Below are 22,192 nucleotides of genomic sequence, written 5' to 3'. Positions count from 1 at the left end.
GCTCGTGCGCACATCTTTGTGCTCGGCTCTTCCCTTTGAATCGTCAATACACACTGCAGCTCGAATCAATCATAACTACAGCACCTGTTCTACAGAAATGCCAGCATCAGTTAAAAAGGCCGTCTGTTTGTTTGTCTGTCCTTCTGTCTGTCTGTTTTGTTTGCTTTTTCTTCACGGTTGCGGGGGGGGGGGGGGGGGGGGTGGAGCAGAATGGATGACTAAGTGCAGTGAATCATAAATGATTTGAGGAGTGTATCGGTGCATGGGAGAGGCTCAGTGCACGGCACCAGGTACCTGTCACATTTCTTTTCTGTCTTCTGTTTTTAACCTAAAAAAAAACCTACTCTTCCCTCTCTTTCTCCCTCACAATCTTTCCAAAGTCTTGATTTATGAAAATAAGCCATTTTGTAGGGATAATTGCTGAAAGCTGGCTGCTGTAGCATCTGAGGACAAGTTCTAACAAACCTTTTAGATATATAGCAGACAGCTGAAGCAGCAATGACCCCAGATCAGGGCAGATTATTGGTTGCAGAGCAGATGATAACCCTGAGTTTGCTTTCACCACATGAGTCCACGTTTGAAAGGTTGATCTTACAGCGGGCTGGCATCTGCTAATATACGAGGAGTTATAGATCGTTTCTGTTCAGCACATAGGAAAGCAACTGTGCTTCTTAAAACAGCCACAAAGTAAGGACAGCAGCGTGCTCCAGCTCAGCTCCCGCCTCTTTTCCCATTGTTAGGCTGCATGTGAGGAGTGCTATTTGCATTACAAGGTTCCTGTGGAGCAGAATAAAATGCAGACAGAGCTGTGAGCAAAACGAACACTCTCAGGGTGGCCCTGTGCTAATTGCGACCGGGGTGCATTTACTGATTATAGTTAAGTGGTCCAAAATGGTCCCCTGCTTTCTGTTCCATTGACCCACTCCCTCTCCTGGTGGATGTGGTCAATAGCAGGCCTGTCGAGATGCCTTTCCGCTGAGGGAAGAAAACAAGGTCCAATCGTGCCTGTCTCCTTGCTTCATCTCCCGAAAGCAGATGGGGGGAGGGCAAGGGGAGGCTGCCGGGGTCACGGCAAGGAAGCACTGATTTTAAATCAGAGTTTAGAACAAGGTGAACAAAGGAGCGGGGACATCAGGAGGCAAATGGATGCTATTTCTCAGATTTGACAGGCCTCCTGGCAAAATGAATGTTGAATTAAGATACAAATACTAAATTGATTCTGCAGTAGGGAAGCTGAAATTCCTTCTCTTAACAATAGCTGGAAAAATAAAATAAGATTCAACCAGTTTTCTGATTTTGTGTGTTTTCCATCTTTTGTGAGTGTACGTGCATCTCATGATTATTCATGTCGCCTGCAAAAACATGCAAGTGCTGTCAAACTGAAATTAATGGAATGCAAAGTGGAATGTAAATGCATCTGCAGAGGAGGAGGCGGGGGGGAATTAAATCCTGGCTAAAGATCCTCAACGGTTGCTTGCGTAGACGGGACCGGGTCAGTGTTTTGTATTCCCTCTCTTCCCTGTTGCCTGCATCGTAACAGGAGGCCCCGCAGTGGGAGAGCAGGCTGGGGGTGATATAACAGCCACTGGATCACACAGGCTTTGATCTCCCCCCTGGGTTTCGGTGCGTCTATGGGATAGTCTTTAGGCCTACTGATGAGGAGGTGGAGATCTTACACCCCCTCTAGTGCCGACTCACTTGCAGGCCGCTCTGTTCTACCACACAGAGCGTATCTTTAGCCTGGATGTCAGTGAGACGCCCATATAGTGATGCAGAAGTTCATTCTGCATGTCTTGATTGCGCTTAAACGCAAGGAGAAGCATTCTGGAAAAAGGCGCGTCTCTCTTAAGGAGTTATCTGCTTCTGAATGTTTTTCTCAGGCTGGGTTTGAGTCTTACAGCAGGTCTGCTGTTTTACATAACCCCAACACAGTGATGTAATTCCTTCTTCCCTGAAAGCTGGTGTCAGAAACACTGCTTTGTCCCTCTAGCAGTTCAGTCTGCCTTTGTGTCATAATCTCTCTCATGCCTAGCCTGATCCCGATCCAATTTATGCAATTAACTGATGTCACCAGTCTGGATTGCTCACAAAGACTGTATCGCTGCAGCCCTGATTTCCCTAAAAGTAACAAATCCTTGAGGACCTGTGGTCTATTAAAGCTGTTATTCACATAGCTTACAGTTATATGAGGGGAGATATTAAAAGTCAGAAAATAACAAGCCCCATTACATAAACATGGAGAAGTAATTGGGGTAGAAAAAAAGTTTCTTTTATTATAGGAGCTAGCAAAATTACTACATGCCAATTAGTGAGTGTGTGTTTTATGAGCTTGGCTTACTGACACGGAGAGGCTTGTGTGTGTGCATGTCCTTGTGTGAGAAAGAGTTTTAGCCTTGTGTGACTAATACAACGCACAACCTGCGCTTTTTTGAGCACAAATACCAACAAGAACACATAGCAACCACGGCTATGTCTGTGAAAAAAACAGCTCCTATCATAGCTGGGTGGGACTCCTTTTGTTTGTGTACATGGCTGGCTGTTTGCGCTCCTGTATGCACATCTGTGTGTACACGCACAAACAAACATCCAACTGTGCTGGATGATTACATTTCCAGGGCATGGTCAGTGGCTCGTATGAGTTCATGCATCCATACAGTGTAAGGGAAGGCGGGCTCTCCAGCAGGCAGGCGAGCACCTGACCTACAAACAGTCAGACAGGCATATAGACAGATGCTAAAAGCAGATAGAACAAGGGGAGGAAGACACACAGACAGACTGGCAAGCTAGTAGATTGGTAAGAAACAGACAGATAGACCTACAGACAGATAGAGGGCAAGGTCTGGCTGCAGGGAGAGACAGGCCTTTTGAATCAACATTTAGGTTAGACGGGCTGGGTGAATGTGTCAGGCTTTGCCACTGCCCTCAGACATAGATCAAACATAGAACCAGCCATCCAGGACACATCACATCGCTCAAGGCCCAATGTCGGCCCTCCTGACTGGAGCAGGGACTCTGCCTCCCTCCCCCCGGTGGGGAGGAGATCCAAGGACGTCTTCCCAAGTTTCCATGGTTGCATATCTCAGCTAGATCCTGCCTTGTTTGTTTTTTTTTTCTCGCCTGCAACATGCTCTGCTGCACCGACCCACATTAATGAAGTGCTTACAGACTTAACCCTTTGGTGGCCGGTGAGACGGACCAACCTAGCGCGCATTTGCACAACACAGATGCGCCATTTGTTCTGTGTTCTCATTTCATCGCTGGCGTGACATTTAGGCAAACGTGATGGGAAATGAGCTCGGTTTGTGTTTCTCCGTGTCCCATGCACCATGCCTGATGATAATGAGGGACAGAAAGGCCAGAGAAGAGGGGTGGGGTCAGTATGCTAATGGTGGGTGTACATTTTAAAGCCTCACTACCAGCATGGAGTAGTTTGGAGATATGGGCTATCATTCTCCACCTCCTTTCCCCTCATTATCCCCCCGCGTCTCTCTCCATCTCTGTCCTCCCCCATCCCCTGCTTTCTGCTCTCATCCCTCTCCATGCCCTTCACTATCTCCCCCCTCACCTCTCTCTTTCTCTCTCCATCTCCCTCCTGGTACTCCTCTTCTCCACCCTCCCACCCCCCAAACGCCTCTCTCCCAGAATATGAGATACATTTGTTTTCCTCCGCCAGGCTGCGAGAGTGGGACGCGTGGCGTGCAAAGTGCTGATGTGTTGGGTTCTGGGTAATTATAACATCCCTCGGTCTCCAAGAAAACTCTAAACTAATGTTTAATTTGTCTCTCCGCTCAAAGGAAGCCCTCCTTTGTTATTGCCGTGGCAATTAGCTGGAGCCAAGGCCCAGGCATTTCCTGTGATTGTTGTGATTTGCATAGAGAGCGAATCAGAGAGAGCATCAGGACCCTATACCCCTCTTCTCCCGCTGCCATACATTCAGCCACCCGCTCCTCCCGTTTCCTCACCTCCTCTCTGCCTGTCTCCCCCTCCCTTCGCTACACCGAGTCTCCAGACACCTCAACCCCGGTGTCTTGTAGCGCTTTACATCATGACTGATCGACAGGAGAGGAACTGACTAACTGGAGGGCACAACACAATGATTTTCTGTTTTTTTTCCCCCTCCAAAATAAAATTCTCAGCGGATCACGTGTCTCACTGCTGCGTGGTCCCTAATGGTCAACCTTTAGCTTCAGCCAGCAGCTTCAAATTAACTGCCTGTTTATAATGTAGCTGGTGGCATTCCACTGAGGGTGGCTCTAATGGAAGTTGTTAATTGAAGGTATAAACATACTGTCTGCACCGTGGATGGAGATGTCACATAGGCAAGGCAGCCAGTTGGCGTGCATACCGGACACACACATGCACGCACACACACACGTAGCCGCAGCATTTTAAATGTGGTGCAGCAGCATGGAGGCCTATGTGTAGTTAATGGGATTATCAGTCAAAAAGTAAACAGCTAGATGTGGGTGAACGTGCTGTTTTCGGTCCTGAGGGGGAAGCCATTAACTAGCATTGCTACATCATGGTGGCTATTGTATTTTCTGTTCCTGCCAGATAAGAAATGGATCTCTCTAGACTGTTTAATCTCAGGGTGAATGTAACTGCCACGCTTTATGACAGTGCTATTCCAAATCATTTGGTGTGCGTTTCTTTATTAGTAGTCTTGTCATAGTTGTTGTCGCTGAGTATTGTGGAATCTCTGGATATAAGTGAGTTAAAACTAACCTTAATGAACTACTATACAATGGTTAATTTCCATAAAATCCCCCCCACCCTCCCTTTGCAGCTTTGCCAAGCTTTAGTTTCATTAGAATACCTGAATGAATTTGCATTGCCTTATCAGCTCCTGCCTCTGTGTCTATGCCTACTATAATAGTACCACTGCGTGATATGATATCCACATTTCCTACGCTGCTTCTCTCTTATGCTCTCATCAGATTATTAGAACTGGTATTTTCCCATTTGTGGGTTTAATGCTGAGAGCTGTGGCTTCAGGGAGCCTATTTAGTGAAGAAAGAGATAGAAAGATGGAGCAGGAAGACAGCAAATGAGAGAAAGAGGGGGAAAGGCAGAGAACTAATGGCGAGATAGAGAGTAAGCTGCAGGGACTGTTAAACCTGAGGAGTGGCTAATCCACGAGACGGCACTCTGCGCTCATCTGCTCCGGACTGGTGTGGCACGGACGGCGACTGGCACATCCAGGACCCCAGAAGTCAAACATAGCCTCCTGATCTATATTTCAAAGCTGAGAGTAGAGAGGAATTCAGTAATGAGCTCCCATCTTCCTTTTGGTAGCAGAAGACTCTCTTTGTGGAACTAATTGAAAGTGGCATGTGGAGCACTGGGGAGCTCTTTGGGGGCTGCGCTGCATTTCAAGGGATGCGAAGAGATAAGCCTGTATGCTGCTGTGGCTTTTGTGTCACAGGTCTGAAATAAACAGGTCTCTTAGAGGAGAGTGATGCACTTTACGGCTGCGAATGTGAGGAGGAGGCGGTCTTGTTTTTTTTTCTGTCTTTGTGAATGTTTTTGTGCCTTTTGTCTACAGCAACCTGTGTCCGTTGCTGAAATTTCACCCCCCACATTCTGCATCTCGCCTCTCCCTCCCCCTTAATAAACCTTGTTTTCTGTGTCAGCTCATCAGAGATGCTGTGTGTGTGTGTGTGTGTGTGTGTGTGCGTGCGTGCGTGCGTGTGTGTGTGCAGACAAGCATGTGCTATTTGGGCATAGTGGAAGAGCAGTTCTGATGGGAGATGGGCTTTCTCTGTTACAGATATGGAAATGGCCCAAGACGTATGCAGTTAGAGTGATATGCTGCGTGGCATTTACTGAAATGATGAAACACAGACAGGCTGGCCTTTTAGTATTTACACACTTGCACACACACATCCAGAAACACAAATATGACCACATATGCATGCAGACAAACACGAATATTTAGAGACGTATGAATATATTGCCAACGCTTGTGTATATTCGGCTTCTTTGTCCAGTTGGTCGCTATACAGGGTGTCCCTAAAGTCTGGACACAAATACATGTTTTCAATAAATGACATTTTTAATAACATTTTATTCAATATACAGGGGGTCCTTGACTTACATCGGAGTTCCGTTCCTATGGTGTGACGTAAGTCGATTTTCGCCATAAGTCGGAACTCTGGTGAAAATGTAAACAAAGCCGCTACATGCATCACATTGTCAATCAGTTTACATATTTGTACGACTACAGTAACAACAGTCATTAGCTCACACTGAAACACAACTCGGTAGGAAAATACTGGCGAAAATGTAAACAAATCTGTCTTATAGCGCAGTGTGACGATGTATTCATCCGCTCTGCTCGCCAACTAGTTCCATTGAACCAGTTCCGACTTAACAGTGTACGCTGTAAGTCAAGGACGTTGTAAACCGAGGACCTCCTGTATTCATTTTTTAATATATTGAATTTAATATAGATTTCATAATTTATCAAATATATATTTAATATGATAGCCATATTTAATCTGTGGAGGCAAAAAAATTGTAGTTAATGAGATTTCCTACATGTCCAGAATTTCATGCTTAAAAGCTGTGGAAAATGCCTCTTTAGATAGATAGATAGATAAATAGATAGATAGATAGATAGATAGATAGATAGATAGATAGATAGATAGATAGATAGATAGATAGATAGATAGATAGATAGATAGATAGATAGACTATAGATAGATAGATAGATATACTATAGATAGATAGATGATAGATAGATAGATAGATAGATAGATAGATAGATAGATAGATAGATAGATAGATAGATAGATAGATAGATAGATAGATAGATAGATAGACTATAGATAGATAGACTATAGATAGATATACTATAGATAGATATACTATCGATAGATAGATAGATAGATAGATAGATAGATAGATAGATAGATAGATAGATAGATAGATAGATAGATAGATAGATAGATAGATAGATAGACTATAGATAGATATACTATAGATAGATATACTATCGATAGATAGATAGATAGATAGATAGATAGATAGATAGATAGATAGATAGATAGATAGATAGATAGATAGATAGATAGATAGATAGACAGACAGATAGGTCCGTTAATAATCCCTGTGCATCTGGATCTTAAAGCTGGTATATAAAAGTGTACATTGAAACGTTGATATTTAGTCCGACCTGACTCAACTCCCAGTCAACTTATTCTCGACTTTGATTTATAGTTTAGGAAACTATATCGCCTACCTGCTTAATGTCACTGCTGAGCTGGTAGGACGAGGGAAGCAGCTCCTGGAGGAAAGTGTTGGATCCCTCGACTGAAGTTTTGATGATCCCCTCTCACCCTCTCACCGGGGTCTTCTTTCTGTGGGGCTTCACAACCTGTCTCATGCATTTATTTATTTATTGCATTATGAAGTCTGCTTTCATATATCGACTCCTGCTGCTGTTTGTCGGCAATGAGATAGCCTCACAGTCACAGATGTTATTAGATTATGTGTTCTGTTTGCTGACATGTCTTTTTACCTCTTGTCAGCGTGACACATCTTAAAAGAACCCGCCACTATGAGAGAGTCAAACCAATATTTAGCATCAGCAGATTTTTTTTTTTTTTTTTTTTAAAGGATCTCATTAACATTCCGGCAGCCCTTTGTCATCTTGATCCACTGTTGTTGTGACCTCGACCACTTCTGTCTAACCTCATCATGTAATCTGTGAATGAGCTAATGGGGAACAAGAGCAGGATGATTTCCACAGCGGAATTTGGAAAAACAGTGATGCAGGGGTGAGAGAAGGATATCTTCTGTTTTTTGGGGGGGTGTGTTAGATGGCGAGCAAAGGAGGGAGAGGGAGGAAGGGGTGGTGGTGAAAGTCTGCCAGGGAGGCAGAGAACAGCCCAGCTCAGTGCCCAGCTGTGAAGCTCCCCCTGGGGCTTTGGGAGGCTGTGGAATGTGGCTGATGTGAGTCTGGTTGGGGGCTGGAGATAGCAAACGCCCAGGGCATGCAGCTGTGAGCAGTAATGTCTGGGAGCAGGGTATGCACACGTCCATACTGTCTTGTCAAAAGAGGGAGCGGATAGACGATTTGTGGATGCATTCATGTCATCCCGCCTCTGTGTGCTTGTCCGCTTATGGGCATGTTTGTATTTATACATGAATGTTGTTTATGACCCTCTGCTGGCCACAGCTGAGGCCCCATCCCAGGGAAAGGAACGACATTCAGACTCATTTCCTGTTTGAGGGTTCAGGTCACTGGCACCTCGCTCGCTGGAGACGTCTGGAATGTGAGACGGGACCAGATTACAAGGACTGGTCGGTTTGCCAGTCAGCTGAGAGCAGCTTTGTTCAGAGCGAGGCTGTCAGGAGGAGATGACAGCTCGCTTTTGTTCTGGAGATTTCCTGTCCTGTCCTGGGCAAAGGGTCGGTTAAAGTGCACAAAGGAGACGTAGCACCACTCCCTTTGCTCTCCCTCCCTTTTTCCCGCCACTTGAATCCCCACTGGTCATATTTCCCACCCACCGACCAATTATAGTGCCCTGTGCGTCAGGGAGAAGTGACCTGATTGGCTGTGTCGGGGTGTCTGGGAGGTCAGAGCTGTGTTCATTTCACACTGTGTCCTTTTTGGACTCCTTCCAGCAGCAACCCTCACACAGACAGCACAAGAAGAAAAGTGAGAGGGGGGAAAAGGAAAAGGAGGAAACAAATAGACGAGAAAGAGAATTTTTCTGTACACAGCCTTCAGTGTGATGTGATTTCTTGCCTGAGAAATCGTAAATGTGTCATGTTTAGTGCTGGTTTAAAATTCACATTGACTCCAGCAGGCACCTCCAGTGCTGCTGCTCCACAGTTTGTTCTTGCACTGTAAAACTGACTGTTGCCTCCAACTCCACAACAAAAGGAAATGTTCAGAGCCTGAATGCCTTTGTTGTTTGTGTGTGTGTGTGTGTGTGTGTGTGTGTGTGTGTGTGTGTGTGTGTGTGTTCGCTGAGAGGGGACGGTCTTCCCTCTGGGCAAGGTAAGCTAAGACAGGAAAACACCTGGTTACGATAAGCAATCATCAGTTGTAGCGCCGTCACCGGACATATCTGTGTGGAATGTCTTACCACATGAAAAAAACATGATGAAAGCATGTTTGTTGTCCTGTAAGTCAGGAAAAAAAAATCCCTCTGCATCTGTGAAAGAGTTGAACAATCTCCGGTCTGTCCTCAATCTCAGGCGGTGCTGCTGTCAGTTCTTTATCATTTGATTGTAAACATGACCTTCCCCCTTGTATCTATCAGTGATTATAGGTTTTAACGATGAGGGCAAAATACATGCATCACATTTACAGGCAATTTAACACAAGGTTCTCTTTATTTATTATCGCTCACGTGGGTTTTTGGTCTTGTGCCACGGAAGTCAAGTGAAGAAGTCATCAAAATATCTTATCAAAATATCTAAAATTGTATTTTATAAGGCTGTGGAACATGTTGTTTCAGCAATGTGGGTAAAAGTCACATTGCAGGAAGTGCAATGTCATCCAAGGTAAATTTACTCAAACATATCATGCAACAACCTTTTCTGAGCTTGATAGAAGAAGAGATGATTGATAAGTCTCTCTGATAGAACATAATTTATCTGAACTAAAGGTTCCTGGATGCAGATATTGGAGTTTGCTGACATGCAGTCTCCGCATGTTCACATTAAAATGTGCTACAGAAGGAATAATCAAAAACAGGTACTCTGCTGGCAATGTCTTGCAATTGCCGCCACCACATGAGACAATGGAAATGATTGGTTTTATAGTTTAAATCAGCATCACAACAAAGCTCTGTATGACTCAGATCTGAGTGCCATCTAAAGCAAAAAAACTACTTTGAATTCCTCGGCCAGTGTTGCACCGTATGAGGGAGGTTTCAAATGGCTTTTTTTTCATTTTTTTCTATTAATTTTTTTTTGTTTGTTTTTGATGCAGATTCACTTCTACAAAATAACTCCCATCATTGTAGAATAATGATAGTCATCTGGTGAAAATTCCTGTATTTATTATGGATCATATATATATATATATATATATATATATAATAGAGAAACAAAACATTAAAATGTCTGTTTTTCTCATGTCATGCAAAACCTGGTATTTTATATAAATGAATCATTTATCAAACAGAAATCTCTAACTCATTCCAGCAGCTCAGATGTGAACATTTTCTGCTTTGATACTGAAACTGATAATGAAAGTTATCATCGTTTGCAGCTATAATTCCTAATAGCACTCAATTTCCAGTGTTAACCTTTTGATCGTCCTGTCACTTGTCTTTACTACTGCAAATCCACTCTGTGCTCCTGGTTCCACTGATTTCCTCTCTTGGTGAGTCCACCACTGACAAGGCGAAGCCTAATTAAGTTAATAGCCTCCATTTCTGTCACCTCCCTTCTTTAATCAGACACATGAACGTATCTATTCCCCTTACTGTGCTTACACGGTGGACAGAACAATGAGATAGCCAGGACAGATAATGCAATCTCAGTTTTGTTCAGATTAGTATTTAGATGGAATCGGCTCTGTCTGCTGTCTCCTTGAGTGAGACCATGGCTGCAGAAATAATGTCATTTGTCCGTAGTAATTGAATCTTCAAGTATGGCTACATGAAAAGGATAATGCCATATTGATTGTTGCTGTACAGTAATTGTTTTCCTTCAATACACAATGTATGGCATATTAAACGCTGAGCAGGCCTGCATTGTTTGTCATAAAGCGTACAGGGGTAGGAGAAAATTAACAGTCTATATGACAGAGGGAAGGCAAAAACAATACAGGGGTGTTGTCATTGAAAGGTGATTACCTGCAACTATACTTACAAATGACTGCAGGGCACCATTGCTGGGCCAAATTAATTACCTGTCATTGTGACTGATTGTTTTTGAAGACAGCTCTTATTATTATCGCCTGCTCTGAGAAAAGAGTCACTTTTCACCATGCAGCTGCAACACAAACACCAATGCCAGTGATTAAAAGCAAAAATTGCAGTGTATGTGATCCTTTTTGTGTTCCTTGTCGGATCGCTATTCACTGTTAGTTCTTTGTTTTGTGCATGAAATAATATGTGTGTGAAGACTCTGATCACTAGTGGGAGATTGTACTCGAGCTTATGCATGTCAAAAGCCTTGAGAAAGGAAGTGCAGACCTGTCCCCTTCGTGACTCTAGTCTTGACACGAGAAACTGTACCTCTCATCGCCGGGTAAACAAAAGCCCACCGCACACATCCTTTCATTTGTCCACACAAGGAGACCCGTTTGAGGCTACGAGGGAATAGCCTATTTGTCCAAATTCCTCCATAAAGCCTTAATAATCCCGCTGTTGTTTCTCTACGTGATGACATTTCTAATTCTTGTCAGGGAAGAATGCAGCGTGACAAACTGTGTTAGGAGTGTCTGAAGACGCAGCAGGCAGGCGGCATGCTGGGCCAGATAGAAGGGACACGAGGATCTGAGGCGGGACAGCTCACTCTCGCCAGAGGCTTCACCTTTTCCCGAAGGAGACTCTGGAGGACATGTTCAGGGATCTGTGTATTTTCTTGCATGATTAAATGATAGCTTGTCATGCATGCATGATGTTAATTGTGGCGGAAGGACTTGGAGAAGGGGGCGGCGGCGGTCAGTCGTTGTGTTGGATTAAGACCTGACCACATCTGGGTGACAGTCTGGATCAGCCGCTGTCAGTCTGTCCCATCCACTCTCTAATTAACCAGAAGCCTGCTGCACTCCAGGGACTCGCTAGAACAGACACACACATCACGCAGGAGAGAGTAGCACTAGACAGACAGACAGACACTGAGGCAAGCAGAAAAGCAGGCAGATCGAAGGCCCTAGGAATCATATCCAGGAGGTTGTGTTAAATTTTTGGAGAGAGACGGGGAGCTGCTCTGTTCTGTTCTATAGGCCCTGTGTGAGGTTTAGTTACAGCTCTCTGCAGCCCTGCAGCTCGTCGCGAGGCAGCTCAGCCTTGGGCACCGAGAATTCATGTCACACACAGCAGAATTTGATTAGGCAGGAGATGGTATTACTGCCTGACCTGGTGGGAGGAAGGAAGAGGGTAGTCAAACAAGGGATAGTGATAGAGAGAGGGAGGGGGGGGTGGGTGGAGGTAGAGAAATGTAGCGCATGTACTGTATGTCAGCGCACGGCAGGGTCGGAGGGGGAGGAAAACGAGGGGGGATTTTTTTTCAGTCTCCCTTGCAAATGTCTCCCCATGCCCTCTTTCGCTTGCCCCAGAAATGGGGAACTAGTCAACCAGAGCAGCGTTTATGATTGAAACTGTGTATGTGTGTTTGGCCTGCATGTTTGTGTGTGGCACGGAGACATATGTCATTATGACGTAGGACGGCGCCCCTGTGGCTCCTAGCTATATGTTCTGCGGCGCCGCATTTCCAATGGATTTTTGGTGTCTGTTGTTTTATCACATATCCAGTATGCACGTCTCCACCGGCCAACTACACTGACCGTGGCCCATCGTTTACTCCCCTTATCACTTCGTCTCTGTCTTAATTATCCTAAATCAACCAAATGGGACATACTGATGCGGGGCTTTGCAATTTCTTGCTCATGTTGGAGTAAAGCAGCTGCTGGAGGAAACAATAAAATAACGGCAGACAGCAGAAAATACAGACGAACTGCAAGTGAAAAAGGGGGAGAGACAGTCAGTCAAGCAAGCAGATGAGATTGTGTTTGGTTTGGCCAGCAGTTTACATAACTGTCATGCTGCGTTTTTCAGCTGAAAGCCTAAAATACAATATTCCGATATGATATAATGTACAGTATATTTTGTGATTTTTGCCTGGGCTCTGGGATACCCTGCTGTGACCTACACTCCGCTGGATGAATTGTGTGACTTTTCTTTTGATTGTATGCCAGCCTCAGATGGAGCTGACCGAGGGTTTAGCTCGCCGGATCCCTCGTACACTCCAATTTGCTGAAGTGATCAAGTCTGGATTTAAGCATCCCTCAGCCATGTGCAGACACAATCTCATCTGCCTGACTGACCGTCTGCACAGTGTGCCTCGCTGCCCACTATGCTGCTTTTTCTGTCTGTTTTTGTCAGCGTCTCAGCCGTGGTGACAGGCTTGCCAGCTGGTTAAGCTGGTTGCTGAGTGACTGCATGTTTGAATGTGTTATCATCGGTTTGCATTTCTGCCTTTAGTTTGGCTGTGCCCACTCTTATTAAGTTCTCTTTGACCCACATTTTTCTCCTCTGGGTTTGTAACAGTGACTAACAGACTATGAGGGTGCAATGGTATCATTCTGAAGGGTCAGTGGCTGCAATTTAATACTTTCCAAGAAACTTGCCCCCCTGTCTTTCCTTTTCTTCATACTGGCAGAGTGTGATGTCAGTCGCTCAGTTTTAAGTTATTATTTGGAGAATCAGGAAAAAAAGTCTGATTTTCACAGAGGCTCAAGTTTGCCAGAGCAGAGTTGCACATGCCTCAGGGTTGGGTCATAGTGTGACCAGTGGCCGCTATCCTGGCCTAATAATGTCTGACTGTCAGTCCACTACCCTAATAGGGCTGGAGAGACTTGAGGGTCCCTCTCGGCATCCCCTAAATCTTCTCTCCAGGCTGTCTGCAGAGACAGTGCCACTGTATGACAGATACCCATCATTTACTGATGGCAAATCCTTCCCGGCACTTTTCCCTTTGACAAGAGAGGCAGAGGGAACAGAAAATGTGCGTGTGTGTAGGTGGGTGCGTGGGTGGGTGTTGATCGAGAGGGCATCCGTCTTCTATTGTTGAGCCCATCCCCACCCTCTCCATCTTTGCCTCCCTCATCTCCTTTCTGTCATTTCTCCGTCTCCCTCTCCCTCCATCCTTGATGAAGGAGGCCTGTCCCTTTGACCCCTGCACCAGGCGGTGGAGGGCGGTGGCGTTATAGAGGCCACTCGGCTAGTTGCAGGTGGAAATGAGATGTATTACTGCTAGGATCAGCTGCATGCTGGAGAATAATAATAACCACAGGAAAGAGGTAATTACCAACTGGGAATGATGAAGCAGTGCAACTGAGCTTCGCTGTAGCTGCAGTCATTGTTTGGTTTTTGTACATGCTGGCGTTGCTAATGGAACCTTTTGCAAGCGGAGGGAGAAGAAATAGGAGAAAGGGCAGGTGAAAGTGGGGATATGGGGGCAGCAAATGTAATGCATTGCCAGGGCTGTAAAATATGTGTTTGATGTTCTATATTACTCAACAATAAATCTGATATGTTATCTAATGCTGCTTTGACACAGTTATTTGAAAACGGGGCTGTATGTAAAGACAAAGGGTCATGCCGTGTGAGAGAATGTGGCATATCCTGTGTGCTAATATTGACTGTGCCATGCTGCGACAACAGGGCTCCGTGTGCCGTATGTGCCACAGTGACAGGGGTGGCTCCCTGCCCACTGAATATTTCATTATATAAAATGCCTCAAAGAGGAGGGAGGAGGTAAATGTGAGATGGTGAGACTGGGAGGGAGAACTGGGGGAGCCTGTCTATATTAGCTCTCAGTTACAGTTTGCTCGCTGTGAGGCTGCTGAGTCGAACTGGTCTTCAGGTTGTGTTGAATCAGCACGAGCACGCACCCAGCCAGCTGTCACCCATATTTTATACTCACCTTTGATGCATTTCAAGTGCACAAATTCTGCTGAAATTAAACTACTTTGTTTGTGCAAGTTTCACTATTGCTTTTTATCTTTTGTTGTCATAGCAATCCCATGCATTTGTGTGACTATTTCTTTAGAAGTTGATGGCTCCCTTTGTGTGAAACACCCCCCCATCTTTTTTTTCTTTCCATAAGCTTTCGTCTGCCTTGTTGTAATGTGTTGCCAGACCCACGGGGAATGCCAATACTTTAACAGGTAAAACAGTGGTAGCCTTGTCAGCGCTTTTGCTGTGCCTTTTTCTGAGAGCAAGAGAAAGAAAAAGAGAGAAGGAGGCCTGTTTTCAAGACCTTGAACACCAGGAATGTCACCCCTGCTTAGGGAGTGAGACAACATTGCTCAAGGACTCTGTAAAAAAGTTTGCCTTGTCCAGATATTCCCCTCCCCTTTCCACCCCTCAACCACCTGGAACACACAGGCTCTAAATTTTAATGCGATGTGCAGCCCCGGCCTGTATAAATGTGCATTTACACAACCTCTGCATCCTATGCATGGCTTGTGTGCTATACAGCAATTTCTGATGTGATGAGAGCGGGAGGAGTGGTTAGGGAGGTGGAGTGTATATGTATATATGTGTGTGTGTGTGTGTGTGTGTGTGTGTGTGTGTGTGTGTGTGTGTGTGTGTGTGTGTGCGTGCCTGGAGTTGGAGTGACTTCCTATGAGCCACAGGTGCACGGCAGGGGATGTAAATCCGCACATTGATTTCACAGTCAGCGACCACCGTGCAATATATCTAGAAAAGTGTTTCTCTATGGTGCGTCTTCAAAGAAGCTGCGGAGGAACCTTTGAGGGCATGAATATGCAGATGAATACCCAGGGGAAGGAAGGGAGTCATTCACAGCACCAACCCAAGCCTTTTACATTAAGCAAGGGCAAAGCGTGGGATGGAGAGAGAGGAAGAGGCAAAGAGGAGGGAGGAAAAGAGAAAGAAGAGAAGGGGATGGAGTGGAAAAAAGTTAATGGCAGGCTCTTTTCTCATGAAGTGCTTTTTCCTGTTAGCACCGGACAGCTATCTCTCTCCCCAACCATCACTATGTCATAAGAGTGCTTTCAACTTAGCCAGTATAAGATTATACTGGCTATGCTGGCTACTATACTTATTTACCTGGAGGACGCTTGCTGCTCTTTACTCATAACTGCCAGGCTATTGAATAAAACATAGTTACATAAGGGCCAATGATGAAGTCTTTGAAATGGAGAGGAAAAAGATCAAACCCATTACCATAGACCGGCTGACCCATGTGCATGTGTGCGCTTTGTGCATTTATGTTTATGTACATGTTGTTCTGTGGATCCATCGGTCTCCCTTCTGGAGCCAAGCTCAGGGAAGGTCAGCCTGATGGATGCATCCTGACATGCACACAGCCTGTGATGTCAGCTGTGTGCCTGTATCTGTGCGAGCGTATCTGCGTGTGTGTGTGTGTGTGTGTGTGTGTGTGTGTGTGTGTGTGGGCTGGCAGGCCAGCCAAGCGCAGGCCCAGTTCAACAGAGCAGAGGGTGGACAGGCGAGCGGGTAGGGGAGTGCTAGCCTGGCCTCAGCGTCCTAGTTCGAGGGGTTTTGCTGGCAGAGGGGTGGTAAGGAGGGGGGTGGGATGGCGAGGCAGGGTGAGGTGTAGGGGTTGGCCGGGCTGGTAGAGGGGGGTGGGTGAAAGGGCTGAGGTGTCAGGGGGTGGGCTGGGGTGGAGAAGAAAGACTCCATTCATGAGTCGTGCCATCTCTGGCTCCCAAGGGGACTGGGGATCATCAATGACCAGGCCAGCTGGGAGGATGTCAGCATGCAGACTCTCTCTCTGCCTCGCTCCCTCTCTCACCCTCCCTCTTTCTTTTGTCAGGGGCCAGTGCTGTCAGAGGCACTAGCCAGAACACTGAGGCCTCTCATGCACTTGGGTACCCATTCAAATCCACTGAAAGCCTCTGGCTAGCCGGTGGTTTGCACACCGTCTCTACTGTATGTGACATGTATGGTCTGAAGCAAGAAGCTCAGCGGTAGCCATATCATCTGGAGATTAGATAGGTGGGGTGCAGCTTAAGGAGTGATAAATCAGCATTGTCAAATACTCAAATGGTGTGTCCAATCCTGGAGATCACCGCAAGACAGGAATGTAGTTTTTAGCCAGCAGACCAGCTCGGCTCGGTGTCTGTAGCTCCCTTGATGTTCCTTTTGCACCACTGTGAGTTTCACATTTGTGCGAAAAGTCTGATGGATTGCAATGAATTGAGAACATTTTCATGCCTACCTCAAGATAAAGTGTAGCAAGTTTAGTGGTGATCCAAGTTTTTATCACCATGACTGAGTCAGAGTTTTCATGTAGTTTGGACAAAATACCAACAAAACTAAAGCCATTTCCATTAGTATCAACTGTACTGTTTTTAGTGCTAAAAGTTAGGATGCCAACCTACTTGAATACGGTGGCAAACATGGTAAGCGTTGGTTCTCATGCTGTTATTAGCAGCATCGGGTCTAAATGCAAACTCGCAGAGTCACTTGAATGTGAACTATGTTTTATTCAGTCTTTTGCCCACACAGAGACAATAACTGACACATATGTACATTTTGTAGACATTCTGCTGCCCTTTTTGTTCTCAAGTCCTATAATTGAGTCTTGAAGTACCTCAAAATTTTGTCACCCACACATTCGAAAGCCAGCACTGTGACCACTAACCACCTGGCTGCTCGTGTGCATTTTTACCTCCAGTTGAGATGAACCCCGGCCTCCAATGTAGCACAAAAAACTAAAACGATCCTATATGCATGAGTTGTCATCTCTTGTGCGCGAGTACTTTAGAAAGGAAAGGGGGACAGGAAAGGAGGAAGGTTTGTGAGCTGCGCAGATGTGTGCGCTGTTTATCACTGCCAGCAAAAGGCCTGCATCAGCAGCAGCTGTGGGGCGCTTTGCATGCAATGGCAGAGGTGCATTGGTAGGGGCAGATTTGCATTTGTGGTTTCATATCATGAGCAGCGATATTACTCCCTCTCTCTTCCTTCCTCCTTCCCTCTCTCTCGCTCTCTCTCTTCTCTCTCTCTGTGTTTCGCTGATCTAGAGGAGCTTTCTGTGAGAGGTTGAAATGGATCCAAGCATAACATCAACACGAGCAAATCTCTCGATCACATGAAGGGGTGAAGTCCTCGTTGTTGCCGCAAACAGCTACACATGGGCGTGTACAAATGCTGACTAAAAAGTGAAACAAATACTGTTAATTTTGCTCTTATGAAAGTGTGGTTTGTTGAATTTGGCTGTTATAAAAGATTAATATCACTGTCAGCCACACTTTGCTTATTTGTGAGACTATATGAGCTACACATAATGACAGGCAGGAAGTTGTACGACTGTAAAAAGGGTAAAGTTGAATGTCCTGTGGTCTGCATGTGTCCAATAAAGCAGCAGTGATGTGGAGAACCATCTGATGAAAGGCTTTCCTGCGTCTTTCATCTTCACAATGCTTTTTGATGGCGAGAACTTCCCCAAAAACAGCCTTATGTTGTGAGACTCGCCACTTTTTGCAGCGTTTGGAATGGCTTTTACACATTTTTGATTTCACAAACTTAAATGCGGTTTTTGGAAAGCTCATACTCATGCAAACAAGAGGGTGTATGTTATGTGCCTTTTTGTGTAGAAATATGTGACTCCTATCTATATGACAAATGCACAGAAGAACTGCTAGGTTGCTATATTGGTTTCATTATATTGTAAACAAAAAATGCATAGGTAATAATAATGTCTCTGCGCTGCCTTCCTGCTTCTAGTATCAACCTCTGCATAGACAACATGATGAGCAAAGAGCAGAAAGTATAAATGATGATGCAGGAACATGAACAAAATATAATCCTCATAAGCTTGTGTGTGTTTTTCACGTAGTTTTTGCCATGATACAATATTTCTAGCAATTTATATTCCTTAAAGACTTAAAATTGACCCAGAATCCAGAAGCAACACTATGCAATCAGATGTTTAATTGTGTTTAGGAGCATATGCTTATGGATTCTTCTTTTGCTGGAGGTGAAAGGGATGCAGGTAGAACACTTCTACTAGTTTTTTTTTTTTTGTGTGTGTGTGTGTGTGTGTGCGTGTGTGTGTGTGTGTGTGTGTGTGTGTGTGTGTGTGTGTGTGTGTGTGTGTGTGTGTGTGTGTGTAGTTGTGTGCCTGTCCACATGTGTGTGCGGCCTTTATTGTTCCTCCTCCCTTGTCCTCGGTGAAACTCCAGCCAGACTAACAAGCTGTTTGAAAAGGACCATTCTGACCCCGGTCCTGGTTTCTATCGCTTCCCTTTTTCCACCTTCAGCAGACCTCGCTGTTCCCTCTGATATCACCCCCTAGCAGACTCCTTTATGCCTCTTTGCCAGCCTTTTGACAGATGTCTCAACTCATTGTGTGCGATGTTGTCTTTGTACTGGTGTGTAATGGTGCCCTAAGATACTGTTGCTAGAGTGTTGTCTTGGTGTCTGTTCCACTGCTGCCCTTGAGACCCCAATAACCACCTTCAGTGACAGGAACTTCTCACTGAGCAAAAGCACTGCTGCCCCCCTCCCCACTCGCTTCATTTGTGTCTCCGCTTCACTTTGTCGTCCTCTTGCTCCTGTTTTGTGCAGCATCTCATTGTCCATCCTTGGGGTGCCTTCTGCCTCCACACATTAACTATATCTGTGTGTACAATGATTCCCCTGTGCCCTCATTTCATTTTACACAATGAATAGCGGGCAGGGGGCTACAGTTGGAAATTTGCTTTAAAGTATGTGAGGTATGTTCATTCATTCTCCTCCAAACCCCCCAACTGCCCTCAAACCACTCACCCATTGCCCCCCCACAGGTCTATGAAGTCTTATAGCGTCCCCCATGCTGTTTTCCACATTCTCTGTTTGCATGGAACTTACAGTTCCAGCAGGCCCAAGGCCAGACCCCCTCATTTCTCTCTCTACGGCCAAAACCCTGCCAGAGCCCGCCTAAGCCTGAGGGGGTGGGGGTTAGTTACCATGGTCACGGCAATCAGCATTGTGAACTTGAAACTTTCCAAGATCAGCCTTGGACTCCCGTGTAACTGTGTGTCTTTCTGTTAATATGTTATTAATGGATAAGGAGGGATTTCAATTCCAGCTGTTTGGTGTGGATTTGAGTTTCTGGAGCTGAGTGACTGTTTCTTACCAATACGTAAAATGTTACACCATTCACACCAATGTTCCCCTCCCTTCCTCTTGGTGATGACAGCCAGAGAACCTTTTGAAAGCTTTGGATTGTTAGCAAGCAGAATCACTGTGTTCTTGGTTATTTTAAGCGCCTTCAGAGATGTGAGCTCACAAGAAGTGTATTAGTCCTTCTGACAGGACATGAATGATATTCGGGAATTGTTTGGGACTACAGTGCTGCTCAGAAAACTGAAACAATATTTCTACTTTTTCATCAAATCAGAGATATTTATCTCCTCTACAACTAAAACGGTCTTTTAGTGTGTTTTTTTTACTGTATGTGTGTGTACAACTATGAAAACCTTGTTGCCAATTAACTACAGGCATTTTTAACATCAGTGTAGCTTACTGAAAGCCTGGATGAAGCTTCTTTCATGGTCTGGTGAATATTTATTGTATGTTGGTTGTGTTTGTCATGGCATAATTACTTCAGTGTTTCTCTGTGGCTGAAAACTGTGAAAAAATACTATCCTACCTCGACCCATTCCCCATGTCTGACTAGCAGAGATTGGGCTCTGTGATTGGTGCTCAATCACATGGTTATCAATCAGTTACCTGCCACCTTGGAAACTGCCTAAACAAGAGATATGAAAAAGGAACGCCCCTTTAGGCTGCTTGAAGAGATCAATGTTAAGACAATGCAACAGCCTTCAGACGCTGCAGATGAACTGAATTGGTGTGAAACTGTAGTTTGACCACTTGCATGTGTGCATATTGTCTAATTAAACTGTACTGGCTTTGGGAATGTAGCTCAAATTTGTCTCCAGCTCCCTCCTACATATGCAGAGTGGATTATTTCCTCTTCTGACCTGTGTGTACTACACTGGGCTGCTCTCCATATGAAGTGTGAAGAGAAAACTCCTCACCAGGCGTTTTGGGGACTTTATATTGAAAATTGCAGTGTAGCCATGCCACCGTTGCCGTATGTTACATGTTTTCTGTGTCAGTATAGACTAAACTAATAGATTTAGAGCAGGGGTGTCAAACATGCGGGCTGCGGGCCAAAACCGGCCCTCCTGCGGGGTGATTTTGTAAAGAGTAAAAATCACAGAGAAGACATCAACTGTAGAGTGCAAATTTTTAAAACTACAAATTTAGAATAATTTCTAGACAAGTTGTTTTGATCATAAAGTAAATTACTATATTACTCATTTTTCTTTGTCACTTTGTGTCTCATTTTTCTATTTTGTCTTGTTTTTGTTGTTTTATTGTCTTTTTTTGTCTGAGTTTTGTCATTTGTCTCATGCTTCTGTTATGTTTCTTGTTTTTGTCTCGCTTGTGTTGTTTGTCTATTTTTTTGTCATTTTTCTGTCTCCTTTCTGTCTTTTTTGGTCTCGTTTGTGTCATTTGTGTAATTTTCTGTCTCGTTTTTGTTGTTTGTCTACTTTTTTGCAACTTTTTTGTGAAATTTTTTGTCTTTTTGTTTCTTTTTGCATAGTTTGTCATTTTTTGTCCTTTTCTTTCTTGTTTTTGTCATTTTGCATCTCATTTTTGTAATGTTTTGTCTTGTTTTCGTTGTTTTTTTGTCTTTTTTTGAGATCAAATTGGGCTGAATGTGGCCCTGGAACTAAGATGAGTTTGACGTCGCTGATTTAGAGGAAAACATCTAAGTTCTGTGTTGTTTTTTTTAATCCACAGGGCTCCAGAGATCATCCTGGGCCTGCCGTTCTGCGAGGCCATCGACATGTGGTCCCTGGGCTGTGTAATAGCCGAGCTCTTCCTGGGATGGCCCCTCTACCCCGGAGCCTCCGAGTACGATCAGGTAACACACGATGATTGCCTGAACCTTCAAAATTGACCTCTGAGCAGCTCATGATTACGAGCGTTGGGTGCTAGCGTACCCACACATTCTTCCAGTCTTGTTTCTGTGTATTCATGTGCTTGTACTCCTGAGTATGCTTGGGAGGGTGGGATGCCTCTCCCTGAAATCCCCCTGACAGCCCCTGATGATTCTTGTGCAGCCTCCCTGTTTATCTGAACAGATGCCACAGAGCCACTTGTCCAATTAGTGCAGCCCCTGTGCTCCAGAGCAAGACATTGTCACGTTCCTCTCTCTCTATCAGTCAGATGAAGCTCAGTGGGGAAACCTTGAGCAAATTTTTTGCTCCATCTCTGAACAAGCTTGTCTGATTTTTTTTTTCCACAAGCAAAAAAAGCTTAGCATGTGTCATTTACAAGTCTCAAATCTGACTCTTAAGCTGAGGTCATGTTTGGCTGCTGTGCACATTTCTGCCATATAAATCTGGAGTACTTAATGTCAGCCTAGATTTTCAAACTGCCAAAAGAACATCCATCTTAAAGTTTTAGACCTTTTTTTTTATCATCAGCAGGAAAGATTCACAGCCCTC

General features: G+C 44.8%; 1 protein-coding gene across 3 annotated transcripts in view; it reads left to right on the top strand.

The window, feature by feature from the left end:
- The window catches only part of hipk2 (homeodomain interacting protein kinase 2), a 72,454-nt gene that overhangs the window by 28,323 nt on the left and 21,939 nt on the right, over window positions 1-22,192 (top strand). For all 3 annotated transcript variants that reach the window (XM_023281321.3, XM_023281319.3, XM_023281318.3), the window contains exon 3: window positions 21,483-21,606. In XM_023281321.3, the coding sequence (XP_023137089.1) occupies window positions 21,483-21,606 (124 nt within the window). The remainder of the gene's footprint in view (window positions 1-21,482; window positions 21,607-22,192) is intronic.

Source organism: Amphiprion ocellaris, chromosome 3, assembly GCF_022539595.1.
Source record: "Amphiprion ocellaris isolate individual 3 ecotype Okinawa chromosome 3, ASM2253959v1, whole genome shotgun sequence".
NCBI classification, from domain to species: Eukaryota; Metazoa; Chordata; class Actinopteri; family Pomacentridae; genus Amphiprion; species Amphiprion ocellaris.
This window is presented reverse-complemented; position numbering and strand designations above follow the sequence as displayed.